General features: G+C 36.3%; 1 protein-coding gene across 4 annotated transcripts in view; it reads right to left on the bottom strand.

The window, feature by feature from the left end:
- LOC111513790 (GTPase-activating Rap/Ran-GAP domain-like protein 3) overlaps positions 1 to 21,178 on the bottom strand; it is a 574,796-nt gene that overhangs the window by 43,077 nt on the left and 510,541 nt on the right. For all 4 annotated transcript variants that reach the window (XM_074169581.1, XM_074169582.1, XM_074169580.1 and 1 more), the window contains one exon: positions 8,687 to 8,952. In XM_074169581.1, the coding sequence (XP_074025682.1) occupies positions 8,687 to 8,952 (266 nt within the window). The remainder of the gene's footprint in view (positions 1 to 8,686; positions 8,953 to 21,178) is intronic.

The following is a 21,178-nucleotide window of genomic DNA, read 5'->3' as shown; positions in this document are numbered from 1 at the left end:
GATAGCAGAAAAACTGGGCGTCAACTCAGCAGCAGTCGAGAAAAGAGGTCCGATCTTGCTCCATGACAACGCCCGTCCGCACGTTTCTCACATCACCGTGCGAAAATTGAACGAATTGAGTGTCTAAGTTTTGTCTCACCCACCATACTCCTCTCTGATCAACCGACTACCATCTTTTCAGTCGGGTTTGCTGTCTTTGTTCATCTTTCACTGCCTGAACCACTGTGTATGCTGTTTTTGGCGAGTGCATTGGCTTGGGATGTGGGAGTTGAGCAAACCGGCCATCGGATGCCTGCTTCCACGTAGCCCCGCTGGATATGGGAATGACAGAATCACTTGTGGTTCTGTTATTCAGTAACTGAATGGCATCCCAACGATGGCTTAATTCTGAGGTATGTGTGCCGAGAGGATGAATAACACTGACACCGGGCGCCGTCTCGTCATATCATCGCCTACTCGTGGGACTGTTATGGACAGAGTAAACTTAACGACGCCGAGTCTACAGAGGAGATGGATATCGAGCTTACGACTCTAACTGACCTCCCTGTGAATTTAGATCAGTAGCGAGTCTACAGCGAAGATGGAGGTCGAGCTCACGACTCCAACTGCCCTCCCAGTAAATTTAGATCAGGAGCGCGAGCTTCTTAATTCTCCAACTCCTGATCCAATAACTGAACCTAAAAAAAGGTTTGGTGGTGCAGCCAGGAAACGATTAAGTCGTCTCCTCAAAAGCAGGATACCTTATGAAACCATCTTGCACCAAATTCTTGAGCGGCGTACGCAGAAACTGTCTCAGGTGGAGAAACAAACCCCCCATGAGCAGGTTAGCAAATAATTGCGCTCAAGTGATGATTCACCAAAACCAGAGGTGAAAAGCCCTGCCCTGCATCGTCCAGGTGTAGCTGACGTGCAAAAACCCTCATATGGGAAGGTTGTCGCGGGTATCAAGATGGGAATCTTGCACCTTGACTATCCGACTACCTCATTAACGATGAAACAGCAGAGCATATACTTTGTGCCTGCCCCTCTGGGGACCGAATCTGGTTTTTAGAGTTCGGCAGAGCCGTACTCTTACCATCTGACTTGAAAGACCACTTACCATACAAACTAATCGGCTTCGTTAAGAAGCTGGATTTATTTGGTAGAGTGTGAATAGGTGTGAGCCATAATAAACCCTTGCGGGTTGTGGTGGAGGGTCGAATAGACCCCCTCACTTTGGACCTAACCTAACCTAACCATCTTCTCAATTAAATTTCATAACCCGTAGAAACTTCGTCACTCAGGACCAGGCAAAAATGGTCTTCATCAACTTCAGCGAATATCGAGATTCCAATGTTTATGCTGACGGAATTCATCGACTTGTGTTACGTTGGCAAAAGTGCACTGATTCAAATGACGCTTAAATAGATTTGATTCAATGAGTATTCACTATGATATTACAGATTGAAGCAGACTTATAAAAACGGTCAAAACTTTCAAAACAACCTAATAGATTGTGTTAAATTTGTTGTGACAGACTGGATAGCTTCCAGATATGATTTGTTTAATTTCCCAGTTGAAACCTTGCGTATTTATATTTTCGAATGTGAAAATTTATGCAAAGACTATTTCTTTTGATGATATTAATCCACGTATGATTTACGCACTTAATAACACATAATTATATAATCAATCGATACGTACTGTTCAATTGTTATACATATTGTACCAGAAAACCAATTAGACCATTATTGTCGAGAACAAAGAGAAAAATTTTTAATTACTGCCACTCCAGGGCTAGTGGATTTGCGAAACTCTTTTATTCGCTACTGAAAAGATATCTCGCAATGAATAGACTCATCTTTCTCCTGTCAGGTCACGGATTTCAAAATGATACCGTCGTGCATTTGTTCCTGACGAATTTAATTGTATCCCCTTCATTCCGGTGAATATTCTCTCATTGCCATTGAATATTTATTATGCCGATAAGGACTAGAGCGTGCGAATCGTTGGAAATCTTGACATTAACTGAGCACGTTTGTATTTTATTCGATTGCCTCAATTGCTTGCGAGTTTGTCTTCTCTAAACTGATCGATCTCGTTTGTTCAAAGCTACAGTTAAAAAAAAAGGAAGGCAGTAAGTATCAACTAACTACCTGCTGTTAATGATGCCGAGATTAAATAATATAATTCTGAGTGGGTCGTGGCGTCCCCAGATATACGAAATGGGAGCTGGCTAGGAATCGCCATTAGTTTCAGACGTTTCTGGGTAAGCCGTCTGAAAGTTCGAAGCATTTTATTCATCCTGTGAAAATATCATGACCCACCAAGTCTCCTGATGGCTGAATCAGCTGGTTAGAAATTTATTTTATTGGTATGTTCCACAGGGACAAATAGAATGAATTCTTGGATTTCATGAATTTTCTTCACCCTTTCAACACTTTTACTATGGAAATGGAAGGAAATGATTGAGTAAATTTGCTGACCATTTCAGAAATTATTAATGAACAAGCTTTTTTTCATTTTCCGTGAACCACCTTATATGGATATTATCATTCATAATTATTCCACTTTTCATATTAGATAAAGACAAAAGAGTTTGGTATCAAACGAAGCAGCAGTTTATGATCGGTCATGTGGATCATGTCCAATGTTTCACATAGGTCAAAGTGGAAGATCATTTGAAGCACGCATAGCACGTTCCCTGTAAGTGGCGATGGATATCTCTCGAACAACCATCAACGTGGTGTTCCCCAGGGTTCCATATTGTCTCCAACCCTCTTTTTTGAATATCAACGACTCATTCGAAAAAACCAAGAATCTAATATATTGCTTTGCTGGCGACAGAACACTTGTCTCGTCATTCTATTTGGATTCCAGGAAATCAATTACGTAGGCACATCTTCACCGGCAGCAGGAGGTTGCATATCTTAATGAAGATCTGGAAGTGATTTCGAATTGGGGTGAAAGTAAACAGGTTTAATTCAATTTGTTGGGGGTTAAAATGGACACCAATATGTCTTGGCACAACCATGTCGCTGGAATTGCAAAGGCTGCTTCTCAAAAGCTTGGAACAGCTCCGAACCAGAAAACTATACACACATCAGCAACTTTTGATGCTCTGTAAAGCTCAGATGTTTGAAGCTGCTGCTGGATTCCATCCAAAAAAGAGCCATCCGCCTGATTGGAGACGCAAACATCATATTCAACCTTGATAGTCTGGAACTTCGAAGAAAAGTTGGAGATTTGTCTCTATTTTTTGAATACTTTCACGGAAGGTGTTCAAGTGACTTGGCACATTTGATTCCACCAAGAGCAGTATATATCAGAAATACGCGACGGACAATGGCTGCTCATTGTTTTGAGGTTTAGCTCAGTACACTTCGAACTTCACTGTTTCAGAACCCTTTCATTTGGAAAACTTCACCACTATATATTTCACCCAAAGTATTTCACCATCCTTTCTCCTAATAAATGGAGTTAGAATTTGTTTTGACTGCTCCACAGTTTCATCATCAGACAAGCCTCCATCTTTTTCCATATCTATTCCGGAAACTCTTCCCCACATAAATTCCTCCTCAAAATCCGATCAATATTGAGTGGGGGCACCACCAACTTCTGATTCATTGAAGAAACCTTGAAGATGTGCTTAGTTTTTGTCAAAATGCATCTAACATCGCACTGAATCACTAATGAAAAATTGCAAACTAAAAAATAAAACCCAAGTACTCGCGCTCAATAACTTAAAAAGTGTTCGCAATCGAAGAAAGAAACCTAAACTTCAAAATAAACTTCTTTTTTTTGTTAACCAGCGGCCATCCTTCACAAACGACAACCCTCAGAAGTGGAAGCTTGTGCGAGCTGAAGATTAGTGAGGTCTCATCTTCAAGAACTCAGTCGTGAATCGATACAAAATATCCAAGAACTATGACCAGATATGTGACAGTGGTTCGCGAGTAGTGCAGTGTTTTGCAATTTTGTAGTTGAACATAAATGACTTAAATCTCAGTGGAATAACATTTTGCTGTATAGAATTTTGAATGATCATATTAACTTATCAGCGGAAGCTCTTGTAGGAAAAAATATTGCGAGGATGCTATTTTAAGCTCATCTACATTCTACTGCTTTCCACGTTTTAAGATAACCCCCATCACTTGTTTCACGATGATAGAATTCATTTCAGTAATCCATATCTGATATGGCAATTTTTTTTTCTTCCTCATCAATACAAACAATAGAAGAAACGCTTCAAGACACTATGGATAAATTTGAAAATAATGCAAACCGTCTTGGTTTCAAATTCTCTACCAATAAGACTACGCAATATTTACAATGACCCAAAACTGAAATTACAAAACCAGTACATTAAATGTGTTGAAACAATCAAATTTCTTGGTTTGATTCTAGACAGAAAACTGCATTGGAAATCTCACATCAATGATTTAGCCGTAAGATGCAAAAAAGCTTCGAACCATGTGCGAGCAGTATCTAAGAATAGGTGGGGAAGTGATAGAGACATCTCAGTGCAACCATATAAAATTCAAGTGATGTCTAAGATGGACTCAGTTGTACCATATAAGCTGCAGCTTGTTCTTCTACTCTCAGAGTGTAAGATTCAATCCACTGTACTGGATTGCCACTGGCCTTGGGGGCCTACCGGATTAGTCCGCTTAAATTATTGTGTTGTGAAGCAGGGATACCGCCACTTAAATACAGAAGAAACCAACTTTTAGCAGCATACGGGATTAGAATTTGTTCCCAACCATCACACCCTAATTTTCCATTCATGTTTATAGAGGAAAACGAATCCATTTATGCAAGACGTCCTACTATTTCCCACCCAACCGGTGTACGACTGAAAGAGCTGTTGTCCTCAATGGATACCCGCTTTCCAGATACATACAAGCTAGGATTCTGCGAGTCTCCCCCGTGGGAAACGAAACCGATTGAAAGCAACTTAGAGTGTTCTGTATTCAACAAAGAGGAAATCAACCCAGCGGTGATCAGGGATGAATCCAAAAGAATAATTGAAACATACCCGAATAGCCATATAGTGTACACGGATGGATCGAAGACTGAGCAAGGAACTGGAAGTGCTTTCGCATGTTTGGGATCAACCTACTTCTGAACCTTACCGAATCAAGCGAGTGTTTTCACAGCAGAACTATATGCAATCTGGCAATCATTACTATACATGGAATTATGTAATTTTCATTCATACATCCTTTGCACAGACTCGCTGAGTTCTATTCAAGCAATTGAAAACTCTTTCAGTAAACATCCGCTGGTTCAAAGAATCTTAACACTGATGAGTTGCCTCCAGTCCAAAGGAAAATCGATCGTATTTGTTTGGGTTCCTAGTCATATAGGAATTGACAATAATGAGAAAGCTGACACTGCAGCAAGAGCTGCAACTGAGAATAATGTCGATCTGAATATACCTGAGTCCAAATGACACAAAAAAAAAAATAAAAAACTCAATACTCAACACATGGCAACACGAATGGACAAACAACGATTCAAAATTGAAAGATATCAAACCTGATATTGCAGCTATGAGACTTCGACAAGGGTTAACAAGAAGAGAACAAGTCATAATAACACAATTTAGGATAGAACATACGAACTTAACATCCTCTTATATACTGAGAAGATAAAGACAACCATCCTGCGAAAATTGCCAAACTTTGATGACGGTTAAACACCTTCTCTTAGAATGCCACCAGTATGAAGCCGATCGACAACGATATAACTTACCGGATAATATCAGAACTTGCCTCGGTACCAAAGCTATAAGAAATGTTTTGAACTTTCTGAAAGTAACAGACCTTTTTAACAAAATATAAACAGATATCGTATACTACAAAATGGCTAATGACCTTAGCAGTCGATGCCAGAATAATAATAATAATAATAAAAAACTATATCATACATTTTTCATCAAGTTTACCCTGATAGTCAAATGGACCACAAAATCTTCCAGTGGAATTTCACCCCTTCTCATATTCATATATTTCCAACACAAATGGATCAGCCAAATGTTCTGTAATATTGATACCAGTGGTTTATCTTTTCGAATTCAGAACCCTCTTTCCAGAATGTGCTGGATTCCCAAACCTCATAAATGGAATCCCCGACCAGTCTTAATTATAAGTTCATGTGAAACATCCCGGAATAATTGATGACGCAGCTCCCGAATATTTTTCCGAAAATCCTAATGGTTTAACAGATTACTGGAGTTCACTGCCCTTTGATTCATCGGTAAATTCATAATGTTCGTGAATGCTGTGCTAATTTTTCCGAATTATATTTGTGTGGAGTGTAGTATTTTCGAAATGAAGTTACTGGTAGAAAAAGAGGAAGGAAAAGATTTCTAGGTTCACTGAAAAAAAAAAAGATTACATTAATTCATTGGATACTTAAAAGTCTACTGATTACCCTCTACATTCAGAATCCCAACATTTTCATTTTTAATGTATGAAATAACTATGAACATCAATTTAAAAAAGTGTGATACTTGCTCAATGGATCACAGCTTATCAGGTTGACAAGATTGTCAAAAAACTTTCACCGCGAAAAAAGTGTTTTTTCACCATTAAAAAATAACATTTTTCTCTGCCAAAATGACTCACAATTTATAGCAATAAGAGAGACTCACAGAATTTGCAGTTCGACCAGTTCTCATCGATATAAAAAAAAATTCATTTGTCTGACTGACTATTATAACAAAACAAGTATAGCTGAAGCACCAGTCAACCTAAGAATAACACAGATGATCTTCAAACATGACTCAACTTACGACGGAAGCACCAAACTCTTACAAAGGTTCGAAATTGATTAACATTTCAACCTAGCAGACCACTATTATAATATTCATGCAGTCATTGTTCACTGTGGTTCTGGCGTTGAATCTGGCCATTATTATGCATTGGTTAAAGACGAAACAGACTGGTTTAAATTTGACGATAGTCGTGCCACGAAGTTTTCTGTCGATGTTTTGAATTCATTGGAGCCTCTGGAGATACCATACATTTTGTTTTACGGAAGAGAGGACATTGGAAAATAAATATCTTCAGATGATGTGGTGCTGCAGGTTTTCCTGTAGCTGAAAAAGCAAATGCGCCACTGGAATCAATGGAGTCGCCCCGGAGCATCAATTAATTTTTGTCATTTTATTATTTTATGATTTGTATTACTTTCTTCTTCCAAAACATATATTAGAAAAAAAAATCATAATCAATATTTGAATTGAAATTCTCCATCTCCATGCATTCATTGTCGATTTCTAATACCTATAGTTTCCATATCCACTGACAGAATGATCGACAAACTTGATAAATCCATTATAAATATTTGAAATCACATCAGAACGCTGAGTATGCTATGTTATTAATTCCTCGAGCCACCTAGAGAGGAGAATAATTGATGTTCGCAGTTTTATCAGCCATATAATTGTTGTTTCACAGGGGTTTATTTTTGAGTCCTTATTATTTAATAGGTATACCATTAAGTATAATTCAATAAGCTTTAAATGAAGGTTAGATTCATCTTTGAGTTGTCAAGAATGAATGATCTTTAATCTCATTGTCTCAAATTCAACAACGAGCAATACATCTTATCTGTCATGTGAATTTATTTTAGGGATGATGAACTACTTTCAAAATACGATATTGAAAAAGTTTCATGTTACACTTGCACTGATTCATTTCATTTCATTTCATTAGTTCGGACTTCCAGTGTCTAATATAATATAAAATGATAAATTCCTTGGAAAATCGATAAAATCAGAAAGATTAGCTAAAAAAATAACAGTTATAGCAAAAAAAACTGAAATTACAATGTAATAAACTACAAGCAACAATTGAAAATTGAACAATTATCAAGGAATGAAAATTGAAATTAAAAGGTTTCAAGCTAAGTTACTTCACGACGTTTCGATTGTTAGTATCCACATCCACAATCGTCTTCAGGTGATGTCATTGTCGAATATAATATAAAATGACCGGGTGTTCACCCGAAGACGATTGTGGATACTAACAATTGAAACGTTGTGAAGTAACTTGGTTTGAAATATTTTAATTTTACTTTTATTTTTTTGTTAATTGTTCAGTTTTCAATTGTTGCTTGTATTTTATTCCATTGTGATTTCAGTTTCTTTGCTTAATATAATTGTTATTTTTTTTAGTTGATCTTTTTAATTTTATTGATTTCTTCAGGGATTTCAAACCATTTTATATTATATTAGACAATGGGAGTCCGAAGTAATGAAATGTACCATGAAACATTGTCAACCACCTTAAAAAAAAATTCAATTTCATGTCACTTCGACTATAAAATACGTTTATATGTTTGGAGCGAATGGTATTATTTGGAATCGAACAGATATCGCATCTCAGATTTATTTATAGGATTCAAAAAAAAAGTTTTAATATGGTACAAACTGAACCTCCAAAATTATTTAAATATTGAAACTTTATCTGAAAACTTTACCTGTCAGTAAAACTAAAACAAAATGTATAATTTATGTATGCAATGTATGCAATATTGGCATCGTCATAATACTTCGTAAAAAGTTTCATCTTTTACATCTGGTATATACATTATCGAATACAAATTGGAAATTGGGAATTGTGTAGATATTTTATAACATTCACAAAATTTTCAGGAAAATCCAAGACAGCAAAATATTTATGTTCTCAATACTCACCATTCTGCTGTCAATCATATGTTCCGAATAGAGGTCTTTGATCAGCATATCCAGCGTTCTCTGCCTTTTCCTAGAAAACGTTGGAGTCTCGAATGTTGCTTTTTCTCCGTTGATCAACTTCACTAGCAGAAACTCTCTGAAGAGATAGGGATCGCAGAAAACTGGGGGGCATGGAAGACCCGGTCCAAAAAGTGGCACGGCTTCGTCGGAAAATACCGAGAGGCGGTACTGATTGTCATGATCTGTGGTAACAACTGCGAATACATCTGATACCGTGGTTAAGGATAATCACAGTAAATGAAGTAAACATTTGGTAATTCCTCATGGAACCCCATGAGGTCAACTTTTCGAAACCATAGATTTTCTCAGTGATGCTCGGCTGAACCACGAATATAATATTGGATTCAATTGTCCTCGAAGAGCAAGACCAGTTAGGTAGAGGTGATGATATCCCCATCAAAACTCGATGAATTGCTTCCCTAAAAGACAAACCTGCGGAAGTAAAGGCGTCGTTTATCTTTGATATGCATGGAGTGAGTGTTCTGTTCTATCTTATAGATGTCGTCTTTGTGAGGTCTACTTGGGTCTACTTCCATTTGATATTTATATGATTGACATTTTCAATAAACAAGAAATGTGAGAAATATACTCTTATAGATATGACACTGTCATGAATCACAATCTGATGTGCGCTAAACTTGGTTTTTTTTGGTTTCAGTGTAGACCATGTCACTTAAAAAAATAGAAAACAACGTATTGGTAAATGGTAGTCATTCTGATAATATGAGTGTATGTCATGGAGCCCTGCATGGTTCAATTCTCGCCCCGTTACTCTTCATTATCTACACATCTGACTTCTCCAAGCTTCTTAAATCATTCAACATTCATAAATATGCAGACGACACTAACTAACTCAATAATTATATAAAAAAGCTTGTTCAGATTTCGCAGCAACACTGACTAAACCTTAATCCTTGTAAATCATCTTTGATAATTTTTGGAAAAGCTAAAGATCGTGGAAGGGCCATAGATAATATCGATTTGCATATTGATGGACATTTTGTGGAATTGACTGATAAAATAAAATGTTCAGGACTTCATATAGACTACAACCTCAGAATTGTTCATCAAGTCAATATTCTCGTTCAAAGATCGGTACTCTGAAACATCTGTATTCATACATACACTATCTTAGTAGGTCTCTCAAAGTTACCCTTTCAGACATATTGATTCTATATTCAATTATGGCCCTTGTATCGATTCCATAACTTCTGCAAGAATTCAGTACAGAACACCTGCATTAGACTAATATTCAGCTTGAATTACAGAGATCATGTGACCCTTTCAATTAATTGATTAAATTGTTTCAAAATGCAAAACAGAAGAGAATTGCATTTCGCCTGTTTCATTAAAAAGCTGATCAAAAAAATAACAACCCACTTTGGTGAAGAAAATCCTTCCCAGAAATCTGATACATTCAAGAAACCTTAGATTCAATAATAATTTTGACCTTCCGAATCATAACAGCAATATCTATGAACGATCCTTCACGTATCATGCTGCAACAATGCTTAATTCATTCAGTGAATCTTTGAAAAATTCATCACTACCGCTATTCAGAGTAAACTTAAAATTGAATTTCTCAGTCAACAGTGATCCAAACATAAACATTTCTACTCAATTTTACGATTGTCCCGAAATTGCTATTTATTTTTTGTGATCTTTCTTTTTAGTTAAACGTGGTTGAGTGGAAGACTAGCGCTTTGCTAAACTCCGCCACGTAAAATAAAGACCATTTATTATTATTATATGCCAAGCAGAAACCAAAAATCATATGACATTGAAATTTTCCTTAGATTTTATGTGGCGCTATTGTCTGAGGCTCTTCGGTCACCAGAATAATTGGCCCTCGATACCAATAAAGGTGATGATAAAAATTTTGTAGAAATAATGATTTCAGAGGTATTTCTTCTTTATCATAAAATATTCAAATGTCGGATATTTGAGAAATGATGACACATGAAGAGAAAAAAAAAGAATTCTAGGGGATGTTTAGACTATAAATTGATGTGCTAGTAAAAAATTTAGAAGTCGATTTTATAAGCAGCAGAAGTCTAATATTCCAGGATTATCCTCACTTTTCTATGATGCTGTACAAAATTTAGTGCATATTCCTAATTGTTTATTTGGTATCATATATTTGTTCATGTAATTTCATGTGAAATACTGCTAGATTAATGCGTTTATGATTTATGTAAGCAAACTTACAGAGGCACACTGTATCAAATATTTGTTCTGCTCATTTGCTTTGCTTATTAATCATGATCCCGAATACTACAGTGTTGACAGATTTGATGGAATCTATGCGTAGAGATGAAATGTTGAAAATATATACATCTATTATATGAAGATGATTGAGAGTAGTGATAATCGAAACGACGGAAAGAAGCTTAGTTTGAATTCTTCTTCCTAATTTTTTTTCTTGAGAATTTCTCATCATTATTCTCCATTATGTGATCTTTTATATTCATTATTAATTGACATTTCATTTATTGTGCACCACATTCATTAATTCATTTTCATTTCATGTCACAACGATTATTTTCATAACGAATAACCGTTCTATTTTTGGAACTGTTCATTCGTTTTCAATTTTATTTCCTCACATTTATTGATATTATTTCTTTTTCAACCAAACCAATATTTCAGTCTTATTATTTTTAATATTCTTAGTACGTGGGTGGTTCCAGAAGTACTCGGTTCAACAAAGAAAACACAAACATTTTGGAAAGCATTTTCCTGAAGCATTTTACACATTTCACATTTTACACTGCGACGTTCAATAAGTTCGATACCGCTTTTATAATAAGAATAAGAACAAAATAGCCATTAACTGCCCACATCACTTTTTCACCGTTGAAAATCTTTGATCACTGTGCCATTTTTTCAAGTTTGGAAACAGAGCATAGTCCGAGGGGGCTAAATCTGGCGAATAGGATGCATGAGGTAGCAATTCAAACATTAATTCGTTAATTTTGATCATTGCAATAATGAATTTGTGAGCTGTGAGCATATTTCTTCACTCAAACGTTGCAATAAGTTCCCATAACACTCGCCGTTGATATTTTCACTTTTTTAAGATAATCATTAAAAGTTATCTCACTCGCATTCCAAAAAAAACGATGCCGTGACGTTGCCTGCAGATGAAACGGTCTTTGCCTTCTCTGGAGTCGGCTAATTTTTTTAGTCCACTGTTTTGATTGGTCTTTTGTCTAGGGTGTAAAGAATTGGACCCATGTTTCATCAAGGGTTAGAAAACGACGCAAGAATTCTACTTTGTTGCAGTGAAACTTCGCCAAACACTCAGTTAAAACATCTTCAAGAAACTGTTTTTCCTCGACTGTGAGAAAACGCGGCACCCATTTTGTATAAATTATTCAAAGCTTTGTTTGAACGTGTTTGACAATTATTCTGGTTCATATGTACTCGATTTAGCTCTTTTTGGTGACTTTTTTCAGCCCTGTCAAAAAATTACGACCAAGGTGTCATTCGATTCGTATTTTTGCCTAGGAAGTTTAAGGACAGGTCCGAAAACGCGCCGATAAAAATTACAGAAGTTATAAACAATTAAGTGAAAAAAAAAACTGGGGCTTTAGTTTTTTCTTAATATCTCGGAGTTATACATCGGTAAAACTAAGAGGCCATTGAAAGTTCGCATTGCCGAGCACAAGAAACACACACAGCGAGGAAAAAACAGGAAACCAGGAATAGCTTGTTGCTATTATAGTTGCTTGTATTTTATTTCATTGTAATTTCGGTTTTTTCGGTTAATATAATTGTTTTTTTTTCAGCTGATCTGTTCAAGTTTTTATAGATTTTTTAGTGATTTCAAATCAATTTATACCATATTAGACAATGGAAGTCCGAAATAATGAAATACACCAGATTTATCATGTCGCGCACTTTCAATCGACGATCATTCAGTACCGCTTTGTGGTTTTTTTTCACCGTTTGTGGAGTCTTCACCTCATTTAGTCGACCACTGCGATGCTCGTCTTGGCAGCTCGTACGGCCTCGTTTAAACTTTGCTACCCAATATGTTACTATTGTAAACGAAGGAACAGAATCACCTAGAGTAGAATCCAGTTCAGCTTTTATATTTTTCCATTTTCACTAATTCACCGAAAACGTTCGCTATTGATGGCTGCCAAACAAATACTAAACAATGCAGCGTCTTTAAACTTGAAACATATGCTTTTTAGATTATGCATTTTCTAATACAGTGATATTTTTCAAACAACTACCGCCATCTCTAGTTCAGGCCGGGTATTGTCGGGACCACCCTGGTATTTTTAATATTTCATCCATTCAGCATTTCATAGATTTCGAATTCATTGACACTCTTTCAGAAAATTTCATTAAAAACCGTCATCACATTCCAACAATCACTATCCTAGTAGTTTCCAGTCAAATGTTAGGAGGAAATAAACTATTTTTCACGTCCACACAATATAAATTTATCTATTCGGACTATGACTGGTAAGGAAAATGAAATAATTTTCAGACCATACTTGCAATTGATTTCTCTGTTGAATTTTCAAAATCTATAAATTCATATCAGAAACAATAGGTAGGGTATATTTATTTTTCAGAAATGTTCATCAACTTGTACAGCATATCCAACTATTCATACCTATTTTTCGTGATAACTATTCTGATGTTTATAACACTTCCTTGTGCCAAAAACTATATTCGAGATGAAAGGTAGAAAGTTACTTTCATTCCGGAACAAACAAAAATCGACCTCCAGCAAATTATGTGAAATCGATGTTATGTTGTTCCCTCTTTTCACTATCTACGAGTGTTTAATGAGATGTGAATCTCGATGGTTAGGATACTCGATTTGGTGTAGGGGAGAACGTGAGGCTCCCCTAACAAATGATGTTTGTTGTGCCAGCAATATTTTTGTAGTCCAGTAAAATTCAATACAGAAATATAACGCTAATCCTATTTCCAAAACGTATAGAGATACTAAACCAATTTTATAACGTTAATCGAAGATAGTGAACACTTTCAGGATGCTTGTTAAAATAGGATTTCCGAATAGCAGGTGTACTTTGAAGTACACCTCGATATTGAGAACTTTTCCATGTAACATGTGAGTGAAATTTTATATCAATACTCTCTTAAATATTACGTTGTGATAGAAACATCTCTGCGTGGTCTATATACCTTTGTGAAGTGATTTTATTGTATTCAATGGATGTTGTCCCACTTTCTCGGAACTTTCTAACTTTCTGTATGATGATAGAGAAGTTGAAAGCCAAAACATATTTCCCAAAAAACTAGTGTGCCTAAATTGTGGATAAAAAATGTACGGGCCTGTTCAGAAGCTAATTTCATGGAAAAAAGTTCATAGACCGACATATAAGTTCGATAATGCATTGTTTTCAATATACTTGGTGTTACACTTTCCTATAAAATTCCTTTTCTGCATTAATATTGTAAATATTTCTTATATGAATTTGGAGAAATTTGCCAATGTTGTTTTCGGTTATGTAAATATTCAAAAATTAGATTAATTTGTCATTTTCAATCAATTTGAATATTGAGTAGTTGAAACAGTAAATCCTGCTGTATAAGTGATTAGAACTCATGATCATTGGTAAATAAGCCCAGAGTTCAAACAACCACTTCACAAAGCTTCCCACAAATTTGAGTTCAAAACTACCCTCATGTTTTTCACATATAGTCAGTGGACATATTTGAAGCCTGGCTATAAATCAAATAATCTTAAAGATCAATTCGTTCCGGCCAGTAGGTTAACGGACTGACACCTATCAGAAAACAACTACTCCCCTGGCTAATACCACGAAGTGCGTTGGATTATATATGACAAGTCTCAGTACAGGATTCTTCACTGAAGTTATTCGTGCATATGCTGTTGGCGATATAACTGCCGCAAAAGATTTTCAATCACTGAAACACACTTGCAGACCTGTTTCGGGCTGTTTGGCCACTCGTCAGTGCAAGGTAGTGCATTAACATTAAGTCGATAATTTTCAATAATTGAAAATCGAATTCCTTCAGAGTATCACTCCTGGAACTAGGCTGAAACGGACAAAAAAGAACAGGTTTGTCATTGCCCCATCTGCCTGTGAACGAGGTAACCAACCGCATATTCGAAATTTGCTCAATTCCTCGAATAAGGAAAGAAAACTTTTCACATATAGTCCCATATAGCCATGAAGTCGTGTATAGTCAGATATAATCCAACGCCCTTCGTGGTATTACCCAAGGGAGTAGTTGTTTTCTAATAGGTGTCAGTCGCTTTTGCAGAATATCCAATGAGGCATGAACTGTGTGGTACGTAGTGCCGTCCAGTTGAAACCACTTGTCGATGGTGTTCACATCATCCAATTTAGGCCAAAAGAAGTTGGTATTCATCGACCTGTAGTGCTCGTCGTTGACAGTGATGACCTGGCCGACGTCGTTCTCAAAGAAATATGGACCAATGACGCCGCCAGCCCAAAATCCACATCAAACATGACTTTTTTGGGATGCATTGGACGCTCTTGGATATCATGTGGATTGGTATCGTCCCATTCTTCCAGAAATGAGCCTCATCGCTCAAGATGACTTTCAATGAAAATTATGGTCAGTTGCCAACTGCTAAAGAACCCATTCAGCAAGAACACATCGTTGTCTATGGTCGTCTACATTCAGTTCCTGGGTCAGCTGAATTTTTTACGGGTGTAGGCCCAAGTTACAATGCAAAATTCGCCAAGTTGTGGCCTGCGAAAGGACTAGTTCTTGTGAGCGATGCGAAATCGACTGCCTTGCACACTCTCATAAAAAGCCGCGATGTTTTCGACAGATCTTGCGTTTCATCGACGAACGGATTTTGGTCAACCGTGTACTTAACCAGTGGATTCAAATAGTCCTCTTGGTAGGACTATTATGGCGACCGTAAAATGGATGAAGCGTGCGGTACGTTGGCCGAACAGATCACCCATTTTGATGAGACAATTCTATCATTTGCACGTATTGTTGAATGCTATATCCGTCCATAGTGATTTGGCAAAACAGACTCTATAAGTCACAACTAATTTGACAGATGTAGCTACAACAGAATGGCCATTATCAATTGTCAAAGTTCGGAAGTCCCTGTTGGAAGATCCTACACAAATAATTGGAATTTCAAAGGTTTTTCAATCAACTGTAACGGAATCTTGTCCACATGGAATACCAGCGGCGGCTTGTCAGAGGAGGCAAGGGAGGCTTAGCCTCCCATAAAATTTGAGGCTATTCATCGCAATAAATTAAAAGATATTGGCAAATAATTATGATTATTTTTTTCTAAAAACGCTCGACATAATATGCCCGAAAAAACACTATCACTCACTATGTAGTACGTACCACACTGTATCCTGCATCAACAAAACTCAAACGCACCGCCCATGAACGAATAACGAATAAACCGTCAAACCGAAATGATAAATGCCATACGTTGCAAGGGAGCCAAGCCTCCGACCGCTTTAAAAAACACAGGCTCCACGAGACCGATCCAACCAGCGAAATACGTCCCGATTTCCACTTTTAGTTGCAGAAATTATAGCGTCAGAGGAGGCTAGCCTCCAGTTGGTCTCCGTTAGTATACGACTGCGTTTGTTTTTTATTCAATTATTCGGACGGGATGCCGTGACGGAGCGGGACTGAAAAATATTTCGGAAAATCGTTTTAGTGTTTCTTGATAATATTTGTTATTTGTGTAAAAAACAGGCAGTATTGTATTATAGCAGTGCTTTTTGTTAATATTTTCAATGTATTTTTGAAGTCTTTTTTTTCAATTTCAAGGTGTTTTCAGGTTTTCAATTTTCGGTGAGTTTTTTTTCCATTTATTATGGATAAGTTAGACGAAATTGAAAAATCTGACGATATAGTCGATTGGATGCTGACAAATAATTTCAAGTATTCATCTTATGATAATAAATTTTACATTATTAAAACTCTGGGAAGGCCTCAACCAAATTTGATTTCAATTAAAGCGTCAGATAATCGACAAAATCGAGGATTTAATATTAGTTGGTACGATAAATGCGATTGGTTAACCGGCTCCATTAAAAGAGAAAAACTTTTTTGTTGGCCATGTGTTTTATTTTCGTACAAACCGAATACCAAACGTGGTCTAAAATAGGATACTCCGATTTAAAAAATTCACCTTGTTCTACAGAAAAACATTTTGAATCTAAGGAGCATATATTTTCGTCAAAATATAGCAACAGCTTTAGATACAGCTTAAAAAGAGGCCATAATTTCTTTTAATAATCAGGTTAGGGAAAATCGGTCGAGTTTGAAAAGATTTATCGATATTACGATTTATTTGGATTCCGAAGAATTATCTTTTCGTGAACACGATGAAATCGAAAATATTCGATTAATCGCGGCAATAACAAGGAACTTTTAATGTTATGGGGCAAATATGATTCACAATTTGGCATTTTGTTTGTTTGTTTTATTCATTACAGTTTGTAACCAGCTAATAATTTTATTTTTATGTTTTTGTTTTTATTTTGTAATTTGTTTTTTTGAGGTTTTATTCGTCTTGGTTAAGAACGAATGTTATGTTTACCTTCAGTTTTTTTTTCCTTCCTATCCAAAATTACAAAATACACCATTCAATTCTCTTTTCAAATTGCGGGACCCTCGCAGACTATATTGAACTTGAATGACCGCCAATTAAAAGTAGTTTGCGGGTGCCTTGTGAATTCACTTAAACAAACCAGATTTAACCTTCCTTCCTACCCCATCCTTCCTTTCCTGGCAAGAAACGACTCTCACCTCCCCGTTAGTTCTTGCTGGACAATAAAATTTACTTTTAGACCTGTTTTTATAAGCATAATTAAGTACTTGTGCTTATAAAATATTTGTAGCAATTTTTAACAAAACTCTTATATTAGAAGAGAAAAGTATTATTTATTGACTGAGAAGAGTTCATTTATATTAAATAACTCAAAGACAACCATTTTTTCTTCTTTTTGTTTTTTAATGGTCAGTTTTATACGTATAATTTTCGGCAATACACAATTTTTGTTTGCATTTATGCAAATATTACGTATTTTGCTTTAAATAGGTGCGGTACCCCAAAAAATGTTCGCGCCTCTGGCTGGCTTTTCTGTGTGTATATAGTCTTTATGACTTTAGCCTCCCCTGTTCTCCAATGCACGAGCCGTCACTGTGGAATACTGAGCTGAATTTATTCGAAATAGAGCAATCATTTGGATAGCCTCGACTGAATACTGGTATGCAAAATAACTTTGAAGGTATATGAAGTTCAGTTCAATCAGGGGAGCGAGACAAAATTGATCTCGAATAGGTGATGCGAAATCAATATCGGTATATCGCAGTCGTCGTTTCGGTAACTAGTTCTGGATTCAACTTGGATCCAAATTCGTTTAAAAATCAAATATTATGGTAACATATGCGGCAGTAGTTTGCCGGCGGTAGTTGCATTAATTATAGATTCGAAGGAATCGATCCTGCTATTTCTTGTGCTCATTGTTGATGTTCGTAGGAACAAGGAGTCGTAGGATGAACTCAAATTGGGTTGAATACATTACAGAGTGAGTGGCTGAATTATTCAAACAAATACTTTCGTCTAATACAGGGTGTAACTGAATAAGGAGATGATTCCTCATCGAAAAAAAGATAGGATCTTTCATATAAAGAAATTTTATTGGAACATCCCTTGTTAAGATACAGCCCCTTGAAGGGGATACATAAAATTTGTATAACATTTTTTTTCACAAGCACTGAAAAAGTTACAATATTGAAATTAACCTGACGTTTTGTACTACCAAAAAGATACTTAGCCAGAAATGTATTTGGTTTACCCCATGGTTGTAAAGGGTGGAAAACGCAACCCTTAAAATTTATTTCCAATGTAACTTGATATGGGCTCTCAGAATATATCCATGAATCTTTTATACAGGGTGTCATCTGACTTGAGCCACCCCCAACTTTGAATTTTTAAATACGGACCTGTATTTTTTGTTGTAGTTTTTGGATCGCAGACGTTCACTTCATACTGAGAAATTAAATTCTATTTTATATTTCGAGATTTTTCGGTCATATTCGATTATAATTGTGTGAAATATTCCCCTTTAAATTACGGCCCTGGAAATTGGTTGACTGAGTTGAATACGAACACAATAGCAACTTTTACGTCTCCCTATGTACTGTAGAGTTTTTCGAGAGTTTTTTTTTTCATTTTAAGGTACCTATTCATATTTTTTCCATTGCTCTGAGCGTTTTCTACAATGAACTTCGAATAAGAAAACCTTTTATGATTATCTGAAACATATCTACAGAAAAAAAAATGGTAGCAATAATAACATCCGAAATGAACACTATAATTATAATGAAAATTGAAATGAAACAATAATTTAACCGACACTCTATCTCTTATCGTTTACGAGATCCCCATGTACAGAAACGAATTTGAATAGCCCTGTATAATATAAACTAAATGTACATGTGGCCTGTTTCTACTCACCTACACTGTAGGTTAATGGAGTGACACCTATCAGAAAACAACTATACCCCTGGCTAATACCACGAAGGGCGTTGTATTATATCCAACAGATGTCAGTGCAGGAATCTTTACAGAAGTGTTTCCTGCATATGCTGTTGGCGATACAACTGCTGGAATAGATTTTCAATTATAGGAACGGGCAGACTTGTAGACCGGTTTGGGACTATTTGGCATCTCAGGAAAGGAAGCGTTAAAAGGCGCATGACTGAGTATAAAGAAGTTGCTGCCACGTCTGAACAAGATAAATCGGCAGTTGCAGAACACGCTTTCTCAAAGAGTAGACATTACATTGTTTTCGAACGCACGCAAGTTCTTGAGGGTTCTATCCGAGGCTATTCAGGGAGGCCATAGACAAACATAAACATACGAATAATTTTAACTGTAAAGAAGAGAGCTCACACATCAACAAGACATGGATACCGGTACACCATAACCCAAAGATTCTTCCCATAATTGAAGAAGGTTCGGACCAATCAGGTACACGAGCAGTCGGTATGCCGCAGTAGCAGACGAAACCTGCAAACGACGGCTACTGAACCTTGGAACATCAGACAATTTGATAGACACCGGTTGTAAAAACCTACACACAAAGTAGAAATCGACTCCAAATAGTTACAGGACAACTTATTGGACACTTTATTTGAAAAATAGCCGAACAAAATAGAGCTGTGTAACGCAGATCTTTGCTGGATATAATGCGATGAAGGAGCATATACTGCTCGTCATATCTTAAGTGATTGTGCTGCACTGGATCACAGAAAACCTGCAACTTATAGAAAAATGTTCATTATGTCAAATGTCCATTTGAACTTTTACATTAAATTTTTATCAAACAAAAACAAAGTTCAGATTACTTGGGATCTGTGATTCTCAGTATTGGATTGAGGACAAGTTGAGTATCATATTCTTCGGATTGACTGGGACGATTTTGATGAATAATGAGAAATGAAGATGAATTACTTCAAACACAACGTAGTTTCAACTGAATTCGAATCATTTCTCGAATTTACAAATCTGTTTTAAAAATATACTTTGAATTTGGGAAAAAAGCTTTTTGATTTTCATTTCTTAATTTTCATACACTCTTTCAATTTTTGATTTGGATTATGTCATTCCACGGGTCAAGCAATAATCTTACGTTTTGTTCATCCACCAAACTATTTACCTTTTACTACAGTTTAAAATCTTAACAGCAAATGATCATAGATATCCCCGCAACGTCAAAAAACGACCAATCAGAATATTGACTACATCTAGGTGAATGACCAATATGTTACTAAAACCGTTATAATTCCAGAAGAAAATTCGGATCATGGAAACGAACAAACGCGGAAAGTTATGTGAAATCGATAAAATAATACTTGTAACTGTTATTTTCCAGCAACTTCAGTTTCATGACATGAATCTCAATGATCCACAGAACAGTGATAAAAATGCGGATGAACTAGGTATCTCAACCGGAAAGATGATGAAATGTTAGTTCCATAATTCATCAAGGAGAGTGCTCGAAAACTTTGGGAGGTTAAGAGTTTCATAACGCTTGTTTATATCGTAAACTTGGAGGATAAAATATCTGGTTGCTAAATTATTGAAAAGGCAAGTCTAGAAAGTTAATCTCATAAACTGAAATCAATATGGGAATGTTCAGAATGGTTCTCATATATTTATGTTTTGATTTCATGCAATTATTTTCTAGCAGCTTGACTGTATTAACCTTTCTTGATTTTTTTTTCACCCCGAAGCCCCGATACATTCGGGAGAGCGCGCCAGCATTATCAACCAATGACCACTCCCCACACCGGGGGTAAGTGATCATTGGGTCCGAGAATCATGTGCCCTGCGCAAGCGCAGTGAGCCAAGAATGACAGCCTTCTGCATCTGTGTAGCTGAGATTTTTG

The sequence above is a fragment of the Leptinotarsa decemlineata genome, unplaced genomic scaffold, assembly GCF_025532065.1.
Source record: "Leptinotarsa decemlineata unplaced genomic scaffold, Ldec_3_MD MMD2_P_RNA_scaffold_5, whole genome shotgun sequence".
In the NCBI taxonomy this organism is placed as follows: domain Eukaryota; kingdom Metazoa; phylum Arthropoda; class Insecta; order Coleoptera; family Chrysomelidae; genus Leptinotarsa; species Leptinotarsa decemlineata.
The sequence above is the reverse complement of the archived record's forward strand: the minus strand, read 5'-3'. Positions and strand labels throughout refer to the sequence as shown.